The sequence below is a fragment of the Mirounga leonina genome, unplaced genomic scaffold (assembly GCF_011800145.1).
Source record: "Mirounga leonina isolate KUSES-001 unplaced genomic scaffold, KU_Mleo_1.0 Mir_200, whole genome shotgun sequence".
In the NCBI taxonomy this organism is placed as follows: domain Eukaryota; kingdom Metazoa; phylum Chordata; class Mammalia; order Carnivora; family Phocidae; genus Mirounga; species Mirounga leonina.
The window spans coordinates 4,859,580-4,876,469 of NW_023270503.1; the positions used below are offsets into that span (position 1 = coordinate 4,859,580).

At 47.5% G+C, this 16,890-nt stretch overlaps 1 protein-coding gene across 7 annotated transcripts in view; it reads left to right on the top strand.

Annotated features, from left to right (window-relative positions):
• The first annotated feature begins 3,035 nt into the window (after window positions 1-3,035).
• KIAA0100 (KIAA0100 ortholog) overlaps window positions 3,036-16,890 on the top strand; it is a 28,560-nt gene continuing 14,705 nt past the window's right edge. For 4 of the 7 annotated variants that reach the window (XM_035027718.1, XM_035027722.1, XM_035027721.1 and 1 more), the window contains exons 1-23: window positions 3,041-3,153; window positions 4,007-4,130; window positions 4,655-4,704; window positions 4,999-5,146; window positions 5,324-5,442; window positions 5,675-5,735; window positions 5,924-6,113; window positions 6,694-6,817; window positions 6,945-7,069; window positions 7,312-7,379; window positions 7,492-7,637; window positions 9,072-9,190; window positions 9,285-9,448; window positions 9,600-9,858; window positions 10,387-10,592; window positions 12,360-13,452; window positions 13,880-14,071; window positions 14,201-14,403; window positions 14,552-14,670; window positions 14,792-15,012; window positions 15,514-15,704; window positions 15,831-15,930; window positions 16,068-16,270. In XM_035027718.1, coding sequence (XP_034883609.1) covers window positions 3,092-3,153; window positions 4,007-4,130; window positions 4,655-4,704; window positions 4,999-5,146; window positions 5,324-5,442; window positions 5,675-5,735; window positions 5,924-6,113; window positions 6,694-6,817; window positions 6,945-7,069; window positions 7,312-7,379; window positions 7,492-7,637; window positions 9,072-9,190; window positions 9,285-9,448; window positions 9,600-9,858; window positions 10,387-10,592; window positions 12,360-13,452; window positions 13,880-14,071; window positions 14,201-14,403; window positions 14,552-14,670; window positions 14,792-15,012; window positions 15,514-15,704; window positions 15,831-15,930; window positions 16,068-16,270 — 4,287 coding nt within the window. In that variant the 5' untranslated portion in view covers window positions 3,041-3,091. Of the gene's footprint in view, window positions 3,154-3,376; window positions 3,428-4,006; window positions 4,131-4,654; window positions 4,705-4,998; window positions 5,147-5,323; window positions 5,443-5,674; window positions 5,736-5,923; window positions 6,114-6,693; window positions 6,818-6,944; window positions 7,070-7,311; window positions 7,380-7,491; window positions 7,638-8,947; window positions 9,014-9,071; window positions 9,191-9,284; window positions 9,449-9,599; window positions 9,859-10,386; window positions 10,593-12,359; window positions 13,453-13,879; window positions 14,072-14,200; window positions 14,404-14,551; window positions 14,671-14,791; window positions 15,013-15,513; window positions 15,705-15,830; window positions 15,931-16,067; window positions 16,271-16,890 lie in introns of those variants that run through there. The other 3 variants (XM_035027719.1, XM_035027720.1, XM_035027724.1) reach the window with 3 other exon arrangements.

Here is a 16,890-nt window from a genome sequence, read left to right on the forward strand (position 1 = left end):
CTGGGATCGAGTCCCGCATCGGGCTCCCTGCTCAAGGGGAAGCCTGCTTCTCCCTCTCCCACTCCCCCTGCTTGTGTTCCTGCTGTCGCTATTTCTCTCTCTGTCAAATAAATAAAATCTTAAAAAAAAAAAATAGAGATGCTGGGAGCCTTTGGTGTGGGCCCTTTTAAGAGCTTTACTTTTTTATTTTATTTTATTTATTTATTTTTTTAATTTATTTTTTAAGTTTTTTTTTTATTCATTCAAGACACAGACATACAGAGAGAGAGAGAGAACATGAGTAGGGGGAGAAGCAGAGGGAGGGAGAGAAGCAGGCCCCCCACTGAGCAGGGAGCCCGATGCAGGGCTCGATCCCAGGACCCTGGGATCATGACCTGAGCCGAAGGCAGATGCTTAACCATCTGAGCCAACCAGGTGCCCCTAAGAGCTTTACTTTTTTTACTTTTTCTCTATTTTCATTTCTCTCCTAGCACCTCACTTTTACTAGATTTTTAACTAATTATGGCTAAAGACCCTCAAGGAATTCAGCTTAATAAATAGCCAGTAAAATGTTTTACTCTGGATCTGTTACTGCAGTTGAGAAAAAAGAGTAAGGGTAGACAATATTCACTGTCTGCTAAATACTAGATGGTGTATTATAGCTCTTAGCTCCTTTAATCTTCACAGATGTAGCATAGGTATTACAGTATTACCAATGCAGAACATGAAGGTTGAGTAACTGCCTGGATTCTTTTTTTTTTTTTTTAAAGATTTTATTTATTGATTTGACAGAGACACAGCGAGAGAGGGAACACAAACGGGGAGTGGGGGAGGGAGAAGCAGGCTTCCCGCTGAGCAGGGAGCCGATGAGGGGCTTGATCCCAGGACCCTGGGACCATGACCTGAGCCGAAGGCAGACACCTAACGACTGAGCCACCCAGGTGCCCCCTGCTTGAATTCTTAAAGCTAGTAAATAAGGATAGGAATCTAACTGTGTCTGGCTCACAATCTTTTTACTACACTACAGTTGTGTTCACTCTTGGATAATAACTGCTTTTTTTTGGATAAATGTAGGAATAGCTTTCTCTGAAAAGGGGGGTAGAAAACTTTTGTCCTCTGCTTACCTCATTTCTTCCTTTCTGTCTGCTGGTCAATTCCAGAAAGTTTGCTCCTAGGTCCTCTGAGCATGGTAGTGGTGAACAGAGGTGTCTGCCATCTGCTGGAATTTCATTGACTAGCAGGACTTTTTATTTTTAGAAACAATAATTTCCACCTCCCCCATCCTTTGCTTTAGAGAGGGACTTAATGTGAAACATTTGGGCATACTGGGTCTGTGCCAGACATAGCCCATGACATTAGAGACTTGGTCTCTTTCCACTTCAGTTGCATTGATCATTTGAGATCTTTCCAGAAAGAAGTAGACAAATGATAAAATCAACAATTCAGGTTATTGAAATACTGGGAATAGGCTGGAAACAGTCTGGGGAGAAGAAAGGAAGTGATAGGAATCAGCTGGGTAAAGGGAACAGATTGGACAAGATGAATATGGATAGAGAGGTGTATTGCAAGGTACCCCGACTTGGCTTGAACAGAGTTTTAACTGAGTTGTTGGCCCTTCCCTGAGGGTTCACAGACAGAACCTACCTTGCTAGGAGCAAGCATATTATAATGCTTGAGAGAGAAGTATGAATTTGAAACAAACGGAGTCTTTGGGGAGATGTGAAATGACTAACAAGAGGACTAGATAAGGAAGGAAACCAGTTGGAGGGGTAAAAACTATGGGCAACCCAATGTGAAAATTGAAATGGTGCTTTTCTGAAGGAGTGGAAAAGAGTTTCCAAGTAAAATCTTGAAGGACATTTGTGGAGATTAGGATGTAAGAGCAAAGGGATATGAAGTACTTATTTTCAAATCCTCAGAACTTGTTTAGCTTGTATTAGCATCACTGTATTAGAGTTGGGATTTTTGTCCAGTTTCCTTATTTCACAGAGAAGGAAACAGGCAAAATAAAGTTGATCCTTAATTATCTATTTCCTGCAATTATGTTTGCTTCCAAGATAAACTATTTGTTGTTGAGAGGTAAGAACAATATTCTCTATTTCTGTAGTATCCCCTCAGCTCAGTGCCCAAATTGTGCTGTACACAGTAGAAACTGAAAACTTGTCCAACGAAGTGTCCAGAAAATTGCGTTGCTCACACAGTAGGTCAGTACATATTAATTGACTAGAACAGTATTCAAACAGTAAAATGAATGAAAAACTCATTCCTCTGTGGGTGGAATGAGGTATGAATTTTAACTGACGTCTTTAAATTCTTCCTTTCCTCAGGGATTTTTTTTTTTTAAAGATTTTATTTATTTATTTTGAGAGAGAGAGAATGAGAGAGAACACATGAGAGGGGATAGGGTCAGAGGGCAAAGCAGACTCCCTGCCGAGCAGGGAGCCCGATGCGGGACTCGATCCCAGGACTCCAGGATCATGACCTGAGCCGAACGAAAGCAGTCGCTTAACCAACTGAGCCACCCAGGCGCCCTCCTCAGGGGTTTTAAGGCGAGGCTTTGAGTAAGATAGGACAGCTACTTCGTATGACCTAGGGGTAAAACTTGCTCAGTACCCTCAGTCCGGACCCTAAGTGGCCAAGCGGACTCTGTAACCACCCTGGAAAAGTGCTTTGAAAGTGGAGCTCCGCCACTGAAATGAGACAGCCAAGTCTGTTGCCAGCCTGGAGACGGGCTCAGACTCAGGTCTCCTGCAAGCCCCAGGCTCCGCATTTCCGGGTGCGGAAGGGTGGGTCCAGGGGCGGGGCGTGAGTGTCGGCGCGAGGTCCGCCCCCCTTCGCCCCCGCGCCCCGTCTCTTCTGGAGCCACGCCTGTACTTCGCGCAGGCCGTCGGTCGGCCCTGCCGGATCGCTGGCGCGGGGAGGAGTGGAGCAGGGAGACAGCTGGCTGGCTGGCGGGCTGCGGGGGGCGGGGTGTACGCGCGCCAACGCTTCCTTGTCCAGCGCCCTTCCTGCGCGTGCGGCTGGTCGGCCCGCGGCGGCGCAGAGCGGAGCCGGCGTACGGGGGGGGGCCCCGGCAGGGCGGGGGCCGGAGCCAGCCCGGGCCGGGGCCGGAATGCCCCTGTTCTCCGCGCTGTTGGCCTTGCTTTTGGTTGCCCTCAGCGCCCTCTTAGGCCGGTGAGGGGATCCCGGCTACAGCGGGCAGGGGCTGGGGAAGGAAGAGAGACTGAGGAGGGGGGCGCGCGCTGGAAAGGCGCGCGGGAGGGGAAGGGGGCTGGAGGGGAAGGTGCGCGGGCGGCGGAGAGGGAGGGCCCGAGAGGGGCCGCGGAGGGGGCGCGCGGCTGGCTTGAGCGGGGGCGTACGGTCCGATCTGGCACCGAGAAGCTGGGAGTAGGGGACACTGAGGGAGCGGGCGAGGCCTGAGGAGATGCTGAGGCTGGGAGCTGAATAGGTGTGTGTGTGAAGAGGGGCCCGGCTCAGTGGCCTCCCTTTCCCCGTCCTTTCGCCCCTGAGTGTCCCTTTCACCGAGCGCAGAGGGCACCTGCAGCCTCGCCCTAGGAGCCGGAACAGGTCTGGCAACCCAGGGGAGAGCCGCATTTGAGCCAGCCCGGTGTGAACCCACGGTGCCTTCTTGCTGACACCTGTCTGGAGGGCGGAGAAAGAGACCCTGTGGGGGAGTGTGTGATGGCACGTCTGACACGGCTGCCTGTATTTCGACTCCCCTTCGGGCCTCTTCTTTCTTAATCTGGGGTTCCTAAGGATTGGAAGGATTGCTTTCTTTGTCCCCAATTTAGGAGGTGGACTGTAGTTTGTCTGATTTCATTTGGGTGGAGGGGACACTCCAGGGCTAGGGTCTTGATCTTTATGGCTGAGTGTATGTGACAGAGTGTTGTTTTAGGAAACCGGAGAGTTGCCCAGAAGATCAAGCTTTAGGACATAACCTTTTTGCAAGGCCTTCTAGGACCAGGAAGGGGTGAGGAAAGCCAAAATTGAGAGAGGGTCCTATGAACTCACAGGGATTTTTCTGCAGGTGGTTTGTGGTCCGGTTGGCCACCAAGTGGTGTCAGCGGAAGCTGCAGGCAGAGCTAAAGATTGGGTCCTTTTTTTGGATCCAGAATGTCAGCCTTAAGTTTCAGCAGCACCAGCAAACAGTGGTGAGTCTTGGGGAACTCCCTAGGTATGTGTGTGGGGTGGACTCAGCTAAATTTTAACTTTTTATTTCTTTTTTTTCCTAAAATTCTGGGTGGCTTTCCTCGTTAGCCTAGCCTTGTCACCTCTTTGCCAAGATGATTTTAGAGTTAGTTTGGAAACACTGGGATTGATGCAAGTTGTTGAGTTAAAAATGCTTATAAGGCACAGAGTGTTCAGGGTGCAATAAGAAAGATACAGAACTAAGCACAGAAAAAAAGATAACAGGAAATAGAAGAGCTTACTGTTCTAATTTAAAAGGAGAAATAGTAACATATCCATAAAAGAGAAATACTGAGCAAGTTCAACCAATGTCATTGTGAGGAGCAGGATATAGTGCTGAGGAGAGAAGTTGGTGGAAATGGAGCAGAGAATATTTAGTGGAAAGGCTATAGCACTTCCTCCTCTTCTTAGAACCTTTCCTGGCTGTCAAGCTGCTCATGGCTTACCTAGAAGCTAGCGTACAAAGCTCTTTTCCACACTGTTTTAGGAAATTGATAGCCTCTGGATTTCCAGCAAACTCCTTAGCCATGATCTGCCGTGAGTACCCTACATTCTCACTCTTCCCTTGGGGAATATTTTGGGGTTGGGGTTTGCAGAATGACATTTTGCAGAGGCCTCACAGCCCAAGGAGGGGACTGGGGTTTTGCTGATGTCTCCCGGTTAGCCTGGAAGCTATTATTTTGTGAGACATATATTGATAACTATTATGAGACTGTTGTCCTTGATTTGAGCTACATTTTTAGGGAGGATGAGAGAGTGAATGTTGGGGAGGGGAGGAGACTGCTAGGGAAGGGCTGGACCTGACGGCAGTGAGGTCTCTCTTCTGGGCAGACGCTATGTGGCATTGTGCTTTGGAGAAGTGCGTATCAGAACGGACCTACAGAAGGTTTCTGGCCTGTTTGCCCCATTCTCCCAGAGCACTGGGGTGCATCAAAAGGAACTGTCGTTCAGTCCTTCCTTACTGAAGATCTTCTGTCAGGTGAGATACTTCTCCCACTTTCCTGGACTGTAGTAGGGATGGCTGGCTGTAGAGTGATGGGTGGATTTTTCTACTGTTTTGGGAATATAATATCAAGAGCTGCTTCTTATTCTTTCTCTACTGGAAAGGAAAGGCAGTGCCTTGATATTAATGACTATTTTTGCTGCTTCTTTCTAGCTCTTCTCCATTCATGTAGATTCTATAAACATCATGGTTCTCAAGGTGGCTACTTCTGAGTCTTTGTGGCACATTCAGATCAGAGAAAGCAGCTTTCTTTTGGATAGTGATGGGAAAAGGTAATCACTGGGTAAAAGAGGGTCTGGTAGTCCCATTCTTGCCTTATAGTTGTTTCAGCGCGGGTGGATGTCAGGGTTTTATAAAGGTGTCAAGTTCTCATTCTGTAGCAATTTGAGGAGAGGCTAAGATTAGGCACTTCTCTTTGCCTTGTTCCTTTTAGCCAGTAAAGCTTGACTGAAGTTAAATGGTGAGGAAAGGCTCCAAGTGCTCTTAATTTTTTTCCTTTCCCAGGCTGAAATGTGAGGTGAGCCTAAATCAGATCAACAGCAAAGTTCTAAAGAGTGGCCAGTTGGTGAGTATGCTGTGGTCATTTAGATGCCTTGTGTCCTTCTGGGTGTAAGATATGAAGGAGCTTACATTCTAGATTCTGTATTCTTATGGGGGGGTTCTCTCAAGGTGGTGTTCTAGACCACTGCATTTTGACCCCAAACTCCTAGACTCCCTATATCTTAACGCCTTAGAGGCTTATCCTCCTTGCAGGAGGATACCTGCCTTGCGGAGCTCTCACTGGCCCTAAAGTTGTATGTAGAGGTGGGCATCAGCAGTCGGCAACTGAAGGCGATCTCTGTGGATATGTGGACACTCCATGCGGAACTGCACGAGGGCCTTTTCCATAGTCAGCTGCTACGCCCGGGCCCAAGCCTGGCACCCAAACCTGTTCCTTGTCCAGGTAAAGCCCTGGTCAGTAAGCTTCTTGGCTGCGCTGTTCTCTGATTATTCTGGAATTACATACAAATAGTGGTCTCAATTTAGGTGTGATTTGTTATTCAGCATGACCTTTGACGCCAAGGATAGCTAAAAGAAATAGGGCGTTTACTTGTGGTGAGGGAAAGAACTAACATTTAGTAGGTAATTATCGTGAATTAGATTTGTAGTATGAGTTTTCTGTATTGTCTCTCACTAAATTCTCAGCATATCACAAATGAGAAAACTGAAGCCAAGAAGAGCAGATAGGTGACTTGACTGAGGTCATAGAGCTAGTCATTTGTAAAAATGGGGTGTAAATTATTTTGCCCTGAAGTCCATATTCTTTGCATTATATCAACCTGCTCCCCATACTGTTTTTTAAATTCCGGGGAAGGAAGTACAGCGGGTGCCTGGATCTCTGGGATATTTGCCTTGTGGCCTAGGATTGGGCCTTTGGTTAGCCTACTTAGGTGGGAAGATTTGGCCAAAGAGGATGGGGCATTTTGGGAGACTTGAGTGTGTTAAGGATTGATGGCTCTTGTGTAATTCATTCATGTTTTCAGAGGTGACAGAGAACTTGGCTGAGCCAACTCTGCCTGGCCTGTACCTCCTTCAGCAGCTGCCAGATCAGGTCAAGGTGAAAATGGAGATCACAAGTGTGGTGCTGTCCATGAATAGTCAAAAGAGGTGATCAATGTGCTGGGGTCTCTATAACCAGCCTAGTAGCTGCACTGCACTGAGTTTGTCTGTGGGGATAAAGGGAGTGAGAACAACATTCCATGTATTTCTGAGCCAGAGTCTGTCTCTGGTCCAGGCACCTGAATTGGACGCTGAAGCTGCTACATTTCCTGTACCACCGTGATGAGGATCAGCTGCCTCTTCGAAGCTTCACAGCAAACTCTGATATGGCACAGATGAGCACTGAAGTCCTACTGAAAGGTTCCTGAGGGGGGATGTTGGTACCGAGAGGACTAGACCCTCCCTTTCCCCCATGTCCCAGTTGGCCTTCTTAATATCAGTGTAGCTGGGGATGGGAAGAAGGGAACATACTGAGAGAAAAAAGCCCCAACTCATGAGTTTTGTTGACAGTCTATTCATCTGCTTGCCTGTCTCTGACCCTCTCCTAGTTTTACCTGTTGTTTTCCCCAGTGTTCTTCTCTGATCTGCTCTTGCCCTCACAGATGGGTTGTTGCTGTCCCAGAGCCGCCAGCGCATTGTCTGTCTCAACTCCCTCAAGGCTAGTGTGCAGGTGTGTTGACTGTGATCCCAAGACTCATTCCTTTCTCTGCTCTCTCCCTGTATCATTGCATTGTGAGCTACTGAGCTAAAACCCGACCCCGCAGTTCTGGTGTCATTTCCAGGTGACCACCATTGACTTCTCGGCCTCCGTGGTCTTGAACACGTGTATCGTTCATTACCGGCACCAGGAATTCGCTCAGTGGCTGCACCTCCTAGCGCTGGAGATCCAAGAGTCTAGTTCATCTGGTTTTAAGCAAAAAAAGAAAAGGTCAGTGTCATCTTTTTTAGCCACCATCTTATCAGGGGGATTCTCAGATTCCTTTTTTTGTTGTTTTTTTTGTTTTTGTTTTTAAAGATTTTATATATTTATTTATTTGACAGAGAGAGAGAGATAGTGAGAGCAGGAACACAAGCAGGGGGAGTGGGAGAGGGAGAAGCAGGCTTCCTGTCGAGCAAGGAGCCCGATGTGGGACTCGATCCCAGGACCCTGGGATCATGACTTGAGCCGAAGGCAGATGCTCAACAGCTGAGCCACCCAGGCGCCCAGATTCTTTTGATCTAAAGTGGCATACTGTATGGGGCGCCTGGGTGGCTCAGTTGGTTAAATGACTGCCTTCCGCTCAGCTCATGATCCTGGAGTCCCGGGATTGAGTCCCACGTTGGGCTCCCTGCTCAGCAGGGAGTCTGCTGCTTCCTCTGACCCTCCCCGCTCTCATGCTCTTTCTCTCTCTCAAATAAATAAAATCTTTAAAGTGGCATGTTGTGTTAAATACGTATTTGATTAGTTCAATAGCAATTCTGTTTCATTTATTTTTATTTTTTGAGAAAGAGAGCAAGCGTGGGAGCAGTGGGGGGAGGGGCAGAAGGAGAGGGAGTGAGAGAATCCCAAGCAGGGGCTTGATCCCATCACCCTGAGATCATGACCTGAGCTGGAGTTGGACGCTTAACTTACTGAGCCACCCAGGTGCCCTGATAGCACTTCTGTTTTATATATTTTCCGCATTAAACTAGATTCTTTGACAGTAGGATGAAGTCCTTTTTGTTTTTAGGTCTTCAGTGCTCAGCACAGTGCCTTATTATACAAAATAAACAATTGCGTCACTGAATTTAAATGATCCACAATCTTGTCTGCCTAAGATTATAAGGTGATATGTTCTGTCGACAGTGTCATCTCTCTCTGCATTGTGTTGCATAGAGAACTTAAGGTTAATGGCTTGGAAGCAGGGACACCTGGGTGGCTCAGTTGGTTAAGTGTCTGCCTTCGGCTCAAGCCATGATCCCAGGGTGCTGGGATTGAGTCCCGCATTGGGCTCCCTGCTCAGTGGGGAGCCTGCTTCTCCTTCTGCCTGCCGCTTCCCCTGCTTGTGTGCTTTCTCTCTCTCTCTTTCTCTGACAAATAAAATCTTTCTCCTTGGTTGTATTAGGTTGAATCATGTGATATACTGATATTCATATTTGACATTTATATCTGACCTATGAAATGGCAATTTCATATGGTTCAACTTAGTATCTTTCTTGCGTTCTTGCAGTTTACCATTGGGAATAGCAAACTTATGAGTTCGGTCTTTTATTTTCTAGTTGCATTCCATTCTAAGAATCACAACAAAACTCACCCTGACTTTTGAGAGCTTCAGGTATCTTTTCCATAACAGGAAGCCGCAGTTCTTTCCTTATCAAACAATGATGTCTTGTCCCTGTGCAGAACCTTCCCCCAAATCCTGGCTCCTATCATCTTTAGCACCTCCATCTCCAATGTCAACGTTTCCATTCAGCTTGGTGATACACCACCCTTTGCCTTGGGATTCAATTCCATCTCTCTAGGTAAGACTACAGGATGGAAAAGGAATAAGTGAAGCCAGGCCCAATTGATGGCTACAGTGGCTCCATAGAACTCTCTCCTCCCTTCTTTGTTCAGATTACCAGCACTTGAGGCCACAAAGTATCCATCAGCGGGGTGTCCTAACTGTGGACCATCTCTGCTGGCGGGTGGGCAGTGACTCCCACATTCAGCGGGCACCCCACCCACCCAATATGCATGTTTGGGGTGAGGCACTTGTCCTGGACTCCTTAACGCTACAGGTAGGTGGGGACTTTGGGGAACAGGGGCCATACAATTTCCTTTTCCTGCCATGCTTTCGAGCACGGATCACCTTTTTGGCAGAAGGTGATGCATCAGGGTGTTACAGAACTGTGTGTTCTGCATGTTCCTAATGGGGCTCTCCTTTTCTAGGGTAGCTATAACCAGCCTTTGGGCCTGTCTAGCACCCAGTCGGATACCCTCTTTCTTGATTGTACCATCCGTGGACTGCAGGTAGAAGCATCAGATACCTGTGCCCAATGTCTCTCTCGCATTTTATCCTTGATGGACACACAATCTGGGAAGTCAGCTTTCACTAGAGAATCTTCATTTGGGGAATCTGTGTCATTACTGTGGAAGGTGGACTTGAAGGTGGAGGACATGAACTTGTTCACGCTTTCTGCCCTGGTTGGTAAGTGGAACAGGGAGTCTATACCTAAGTGAGTAGTTTGTAATCTAAGCAGATTATGCTGGTTCAGTCTGCTCCTTCTCATTTAATGAAGGTGATTATTTGGCCTTTTTCTAAATTAAAGGCATGAGATGCTGGAAGGTCTTACATAACTGTTGGGTTTCTTGATAGTTCTTAAAGGCTAATAGAAGATACTAAGTATTAGGCAAGATTTATTTAAAAAAAAAAAAGCCTTGATAGTTGATCTAGAAATTGAGATATGCGTAGTTTTTTATTTCCTTATGTGTTCAGTTCTGGAGAGTAACTGATATATCTCTGGGCACTTTGTAGGAGTTAGGAAGCTTCTTTGGCTTTTCCAGATTTAGGTATGGTAAGATAGGAAAGGAAAAATTTCCCTGAAACATGAGGAATGAACTTAGGGAGGTATAGGGAATAAAACTAGAGTGAAGGGAATGAGTAAGAAAGGAGAGTGAAGGCTGAAGTTGCCGTTTGAGAGCTGAGAACCAATGCTACGTGGTTTCTGGATGTTAGGTGCTTCCGAGGTCCGACTGGACACGCTGACTGTCCTGGGAAGTGCTGAAACCTCCACTGTGGGTGTCCAGGGACTTGTGCTTGCCCTGGTGAAGTCAGTCACAGAGAAGATGCAGCCCTGCTGCAAGGCTCCTGACATCCCCACTCCCGTGCTCAGCCTCTCCATGCTCTCCATCACCTATCACAGCAGCATCCGCTCTCTGGAGGTAATGCTTCTATGGGGAGGTGGAGTCAGGTTGGTTTTTCTCTAGGCTGAAGAGCATTTCCCAGTCTTCTGAGTCTGTTGTGAAACTCATCTGTGAGAAATATGACACCTTGTATTATTCTTTTTGTCCTGTTTTTTTCTGTACATTTTTAACTCTTTATTATGGAATGTAAAATGTACACAGAACTAGAGAGAATATATGAACTTGTATACATCCATACCCAGCTTCAGTAATTACCACTTATGACCAACTTATTTCAGCTGTATACCCACCAGTTGCCCTGCTGCCCGCTTCCGGATTATTTTGAAGCAGACATATACCAGGACATATAATTTCAGCTGTAAATATTTCTGCATATCTCTGAAAAATAAGGGACTTTTTTTTAAAGATCATGATCTGGTGTTATTTCGCTGAAGTACTCAGCTCATTAAAAAGCTGGAAGGGAGGGGTGCCTGGCTGGCTCAATTGGTGGAGTATGTGACTCTTGATCTTGGGGTTGTAAGTTTGAGCCCCACGTTGGGTGTAGAGACACCTTAAAAATAGAGTCTTTAAAAAAATAAAAGGTTGGAAGGGATCTGAAGATGGAGGCACCGGCAAGTTTTAAGAGGCTTTCCAAGATCTTCCTCCCCAGGATATCAGGTGAATATGGAACACTCTTAGGAAGGGAGTGGTATATCTTTCTAATTGTCAGACTTCAGCTTCCTTTGGAAGGAGGAGTTGCCTTTTCAGAGGCTGGAACTCAAAGGCATTTTTCTCTTCTGGAATTTAAATTTTCTCTGCTTAACTATTCAGAATTGACTTTGTTTTTTAAGCTTACAAGGACTCCTTTCTTTGAGGCATACTTTCATATAAGTTAGTTGCTGTATTGACTTGTGTGGTCAGTCCTTTTTATACTTTTTAAGAATTAAGTCAAGGGGCGCCTGGGTGGCTCCGTTGGTTGAGTGTCTGATTCTTGGTTTCTGCTCAGGTTGTGATCTCGCAGTTGTGGGATCGAGCCCCATGTCAGGCTCTGTGCTCAGTGTGAACTCTTCTTCACATATTTTCTCCCTCTCCCTCTCCCTCTGCCCATCCCCACCCCCACACACTCTCTCTCCCCCCTAAAATGAATAAATAAAATCTTTAAAAAAAATTAAGTCAAGATGCAATCATTGCATGAAACATTTTTTTTTAAAGATTTTATTTATTTATTTGAGATAAAGAGTGAGAGAGCATGAGTGGGGTGAGGGGCAGAGGGAGAAGTAGACTCCCCACTGAGCAGGGAGCCCGATGTGGGGCTCGATCTCAGGACCCCGGGATCATGACCTGAGCCGAAGGCAGACGCTTAACAACTGAGCCACCCAGGCGTCCCAGCATAAAACATTTTTAAATTGATTGTTGCAGTGGTTATTATACAGAGTGTGGCTATTATAGAAAGATAATCACAGAAACAAAAAGCCAAATGACGTATTAAGTATGTGCTGTATATACTGCATATCCTATGGTAGATATTAAAGAATCAACACACACGGCCTATACTCTCGGACAATCTAGAATCCAGTTGGGAACTCAAAAGTGTTGTAAGTGCTCTGACATATAAATAAGAACTGTTAGCTCAGTATATTCATACTAAGGGGAACAAGGCAAGGGAGCAGTTGATGTAGCTGCTCAGGAAATGGTTCTGAGTGGAGATGGTTCTTGACCCAGGTGTGCATGTATAATAATAATCCCAGCCTTCTCTCCTGTTTTGGGACATTGTAATTGACAGATCCCTTCTCTTGCTCCCTGAAGGTTCAGTGTGGTACAGGGCTCACCTTACTTTGGAGCCCCCCAGATCACATGTCCCTATACCAGCACATCCTGGCTACCCTGCATTGCCGAGACCTACTAAGAGCCACTCTGTTTCCCGAGTCTGCTCCACTCCTTGCACTAGAGCCTCCAGTGACTGTGTCTGAACCCGAAGGCCTTCTCCCTGAGCCATCTCCGCCAAAGCGGCTACTAAACCTGACGCTAGAGGTGAGCACAGCCAAGCTGACAGCTTTTGTAGCTGAGGACAAGTTCATTACCCTGACTGCGGAGAGCGTGTCGCTGAGCCGGCATGGGGGTTCACTGCAGGCCTACTGCCCAGAGCTGGCTGCTGGCTTTGATGGCAATAGCATCTTCCACTTCAAGGAGATGGAGGTACAGCTGCTGCCTGAACTGGAGGAGATGATCCTGCACCGGAACCCTTTCCCTGGGCTGCAGACCCTCCGGAACCGTGTTTGGCTCCTGTCCCTGGGCTCAGTCTCAGTGGAGTTTCCTTATCAGTATGATTTCTCTCGAACTCTGGATGAGGCTGTGGGAGTTCAGAAATGGCTGAAGGGGCTGCATCGAGGAACTCATGCTCAGGCTTCTCCAAGCCCTGCCCCACTCCCACCTGATCTACTCTTGAAGGTTCAGCACTTCTCATGGGTTTTCCTGGATGACGTCTTTGAGGTGAAACTTCGTGATAACTATGAACTGATGAAGGATGAAAGTAAGGAGAGTGCCAAAAGGCTGCAGCTGCTGGATGCCAAGGTGGCTGCCCTTCGGAAGCAACACGGGGAGTTATTGCCAGCCCGTAAAATTGAGGAGCTCTATGCCTCTTTGGAACATAAAAACATTGAAATCTACATTCAGCGCTCCCGTCGTCTCTATGGCAACACACCTATGCGCCGGGCACTGCTCACTTGGAGCCTGGCAGGACTAGAGCTGGTAGCTCTGGCAGATGCCTCCTTCCATGGGCCTGAGCGTGTAGTAGAGCAAGTTCAAGAGCTTGATCCAGGCAGCCCTTTTCCTGCCGAGGGAGTAGATCTTGTCATTCAGTGGTGTCGTATGCTCAAGTGCAGTGTTAAGACATTTTTGGGTAAGTAGCCCTTCCTTATTTGCAGAGTGTGGTGTTTGCCCTCAGAGCTCTAGAAAGCTCTTTGATTGACTACAGAGGAGCTCAGTTATATTGGGAACTGTGGTAGTTTTTGGATGGGTGGAGTGGGATGGGTGGGCTCTTCTTCCTTTCTTTGTTCCTGAATTTCACCCTGAAACTGCTTGGCTAACATAAAGGACAACTAACACAGTCATCTTCAGGGTTAGTGTGCCTCTTGCATCTTGGTGTTATTACTCTCACCGTCTGCTCAGTGTCTCTGCGCCCTTTTCCAGCTTTTCTCCCAACTGCCAGCTCTTGTTCTCTCAGTTGACCTTGTTAAGTAGATGGGTAAAAGTTGTGGCAGGGGAGAAAATGCTTGAGAATGTTGAGACAGTCCTCTAAATAGCGTATATCCTTCCTGTAATAACAGTCCGGATACGAGATTATCCCCGGTACCTGTTCGAGATACGTGACTGGCGGCTGATGGGTCGACTTGTGGGCACTGAGCAGAGTGGTCAGCCTTGCTCCCGGAGGCGTCAGATCTTGCACTTGGGGCTTCCATGGGGTAATGTGGCAGTAGAGAGGAACATGCCCCCACTCAAGTTCTACCACGACTTCCGCTGTGAGTAGAGGAGGGCAGTCGGTTTGACTGAGGGACGTGGTGATGGCTGGGATGGGAGAGGAGCTGAGGCCTTCTGGAGTGAAGAGAGAAGTTGTGTAACAAGCTGTACCCTTTGCTCCTCTGTCCTAGCGGAAATCTTTCAGTACACAGTGGTATGGGGCCCTTGCTGGGATCCAGCCTGGACACTGATTAGCCAGTCTCTGGACCTCTTGACCAAGCCCTCAGCTGACCCCAGCCCCCCCTTGCCCTGGTGGGACAAGAGCCGTCTTCTGTTCCATGGCGACTGGTACATGGACATTGAACAGGCAAATCTGCACCAGCTGGCTACTGAGGTGAGGGGCTCCAGAAGAGTTGTTTTCTTATTAGGATGGTATGGTTGGGGCTTGTATAGCACATGGGAGAAGAGAGAACGGTACTCATTTGGGAGATTTGGGTGATACTCTTACCCAGATCTCACCGAGCTATTGGGGGTGGTTATAGGACCCGTACAACACGACAGAAAATATGCACTGGGAGTGGAGCCACCTGTCTTTTCACTGGAAACCTGGTCAGTTTGTGTTCAAAGGTGACTTGGATGTCAACGTGAGAACAGCTTCTAAGTGAGTGGAGTGATGGGTGGGGCCTCAGCACGGTGAGGGATTCGGGTGGGAGGGAGAGGGGAAGAGCCAGGGGGTTGCAAGTGACCAGGGCACTGAGAGCTGGGACTCTCTTGTGAGACAGGTATGATGATTGCTGCTTCCTTCACCTGCCTGACCTCTGCATGACACTGGACCTGCAGTGGCTATGCCATGGGAACCCCCATGATCACCACAGTGTCACTCTGCGGGCCCCAGAGTTTCTGCCTGAGGTGCCCTTGGGCCAACTCCATGACTCCTACCGGGCATTCCGCTCTGAGAACCTCAATCTCTCCATCAAGATGGATCTGACCCGGCACAGTGGGAGTGAGGCTTGGGTCTGGGGCAATGGGAGGAAGGGTTGGGAGGTTGGCTTAAACACCAAGGACTTCAACTTGACCCTCTGGGGAGGGGATAGGGAAAGCAAGGGAGGATTTGGATTAGGACTTTTTTTGGAGAAAGCATTGGTGAACACAAAGCTTAGATTTTTTTTTTTTTTAAGACTTTATTTATTCATTTGGGAGAAGAGAGACAGAGCACAAGCAGGGGGAGAGAGAGAGGGAGAAGCAGGCTCCCCACTGAGCAGGAAGTCAGATGGGGGCTTGATCCCAGGACCTAGAGATCATGACTTGAGCTGAAGGTAGACACTTAACCATCTGAGCCACCCAGGTGCCCGCAAAGCTTAGATCTTTAAAAGGAAAAGGTGTTGGGGATATTGAGTTGAGGCTGAATGCTGCTTGGGTTTTTAAACTTCTAAAAGCTGAAGCTAGCTTTAGCTTCATCCCTGTTTTAATCCCAGGTAGGAAATGTTTATCTTGTCTTTTACAGCAATATCCCAGCCCCGGATTCTGTTATATAGTAGTACTCTGCGCTGGATGCAAAACTTCTGGGCAACTTGGACTAGTGTCACAAGGCCTATCTGTAGGGGAAAGCTCTTCAATAACCTGAAACCTAGCAAGAAGAAACTTGGCCAGCACTACAAGCAGCTTTCCTATACTGCAATTTTTCCCCAGCTGCAGGTCAGGCTCTGCATCCCTGCTGACATCTTCAGTTCTCTTCCCCTTCCCTAGTTTTCTCCTGTTTTCTTATCTTAATCATCTCTCTGATGCCATTCTTTGTTCAGTGTTATGCTCTCTTGTTGCCAGGTGCATTACTGGGCCTCATTCGCCCAGCAACGGGGCGTCCAGATTGAGTGCAGTCAGGGCCATGTCTTTACTAGGGGAACTCAGCGGCTTATACCTCAAGGTAGGTTCAAAGACTGCCTTCATTTCGCCTAGACTGATCCTTGCCCTCTTTGCCCTTCTCATTTCTTGTCCTTCTTTCTGTCCCACACTGTTCTTCTGTACTGGCCTGCATGGGCTCTGTATGCCCCCTTTTCTCAGCGGGCACAGTGATGCGGCGCCTCATCTCTGACTGGAGTGTGACCCAGATGGTTAGTGACCTAAGTCAGGTGACTGTTCACCTGATGGCTTCGCCCACCGAAGAGAATGCTGATCACTGCCTTGATCCCTTGGTAACAAAGACCCACCTACTGAGCCTGTCCTCCCTCACCTACCAGCGGCATAGCAATCGCACGGCTGAGGAGGTACCGCCTGACACAGTCTCTTTACTACCTTATTTGTATCAGTAGGTGTCTTGGTTGTTTGGGCTGCCATAACAATACCAAAGAATGTGTGGCTTAAACAACAGATATTTATTTCTCATAGTTCTGGAGGCTGGGAAGTCTAAGATCAGGGTGCCAGGCTAGTCAGATTCTGGTGAGGGCTCTTCCCTGGCTTGTAGACAGTTGCCTTTGCTGTGTCCTCACAAGGCAGGAAAAGAGAGAGGGAGCATGCTCTCTGGTGTCTCTTATAAGGGCACTAATCCCTTCATAAGGGCCCCACCCTCATGACCTCATATAAACCTAATTACCTCCTAAAGGCCACATCTCCAAATATTATCACATTGGGGATTATGGTCTCAACATATGAAGTTTGGTTGGGGGAACAATTCAGTCCATAGCAGTAGGTTTCATGCTAAGGTCCAGGTAACGTTTCTAACTATATTCCAAGCATATGTATCATTACCGTATGATGAATTCACTATCAGCTGTATCAGTGTGCCTCTTTTTGAAAATTCCTTTTCTCCCTCTCCTTCTAAAGGTAGTCTCTTGCCCTTTAGGAAACAGTTAAAACTTTTTTTCTAGCACCTTATTTGGTATTTTTT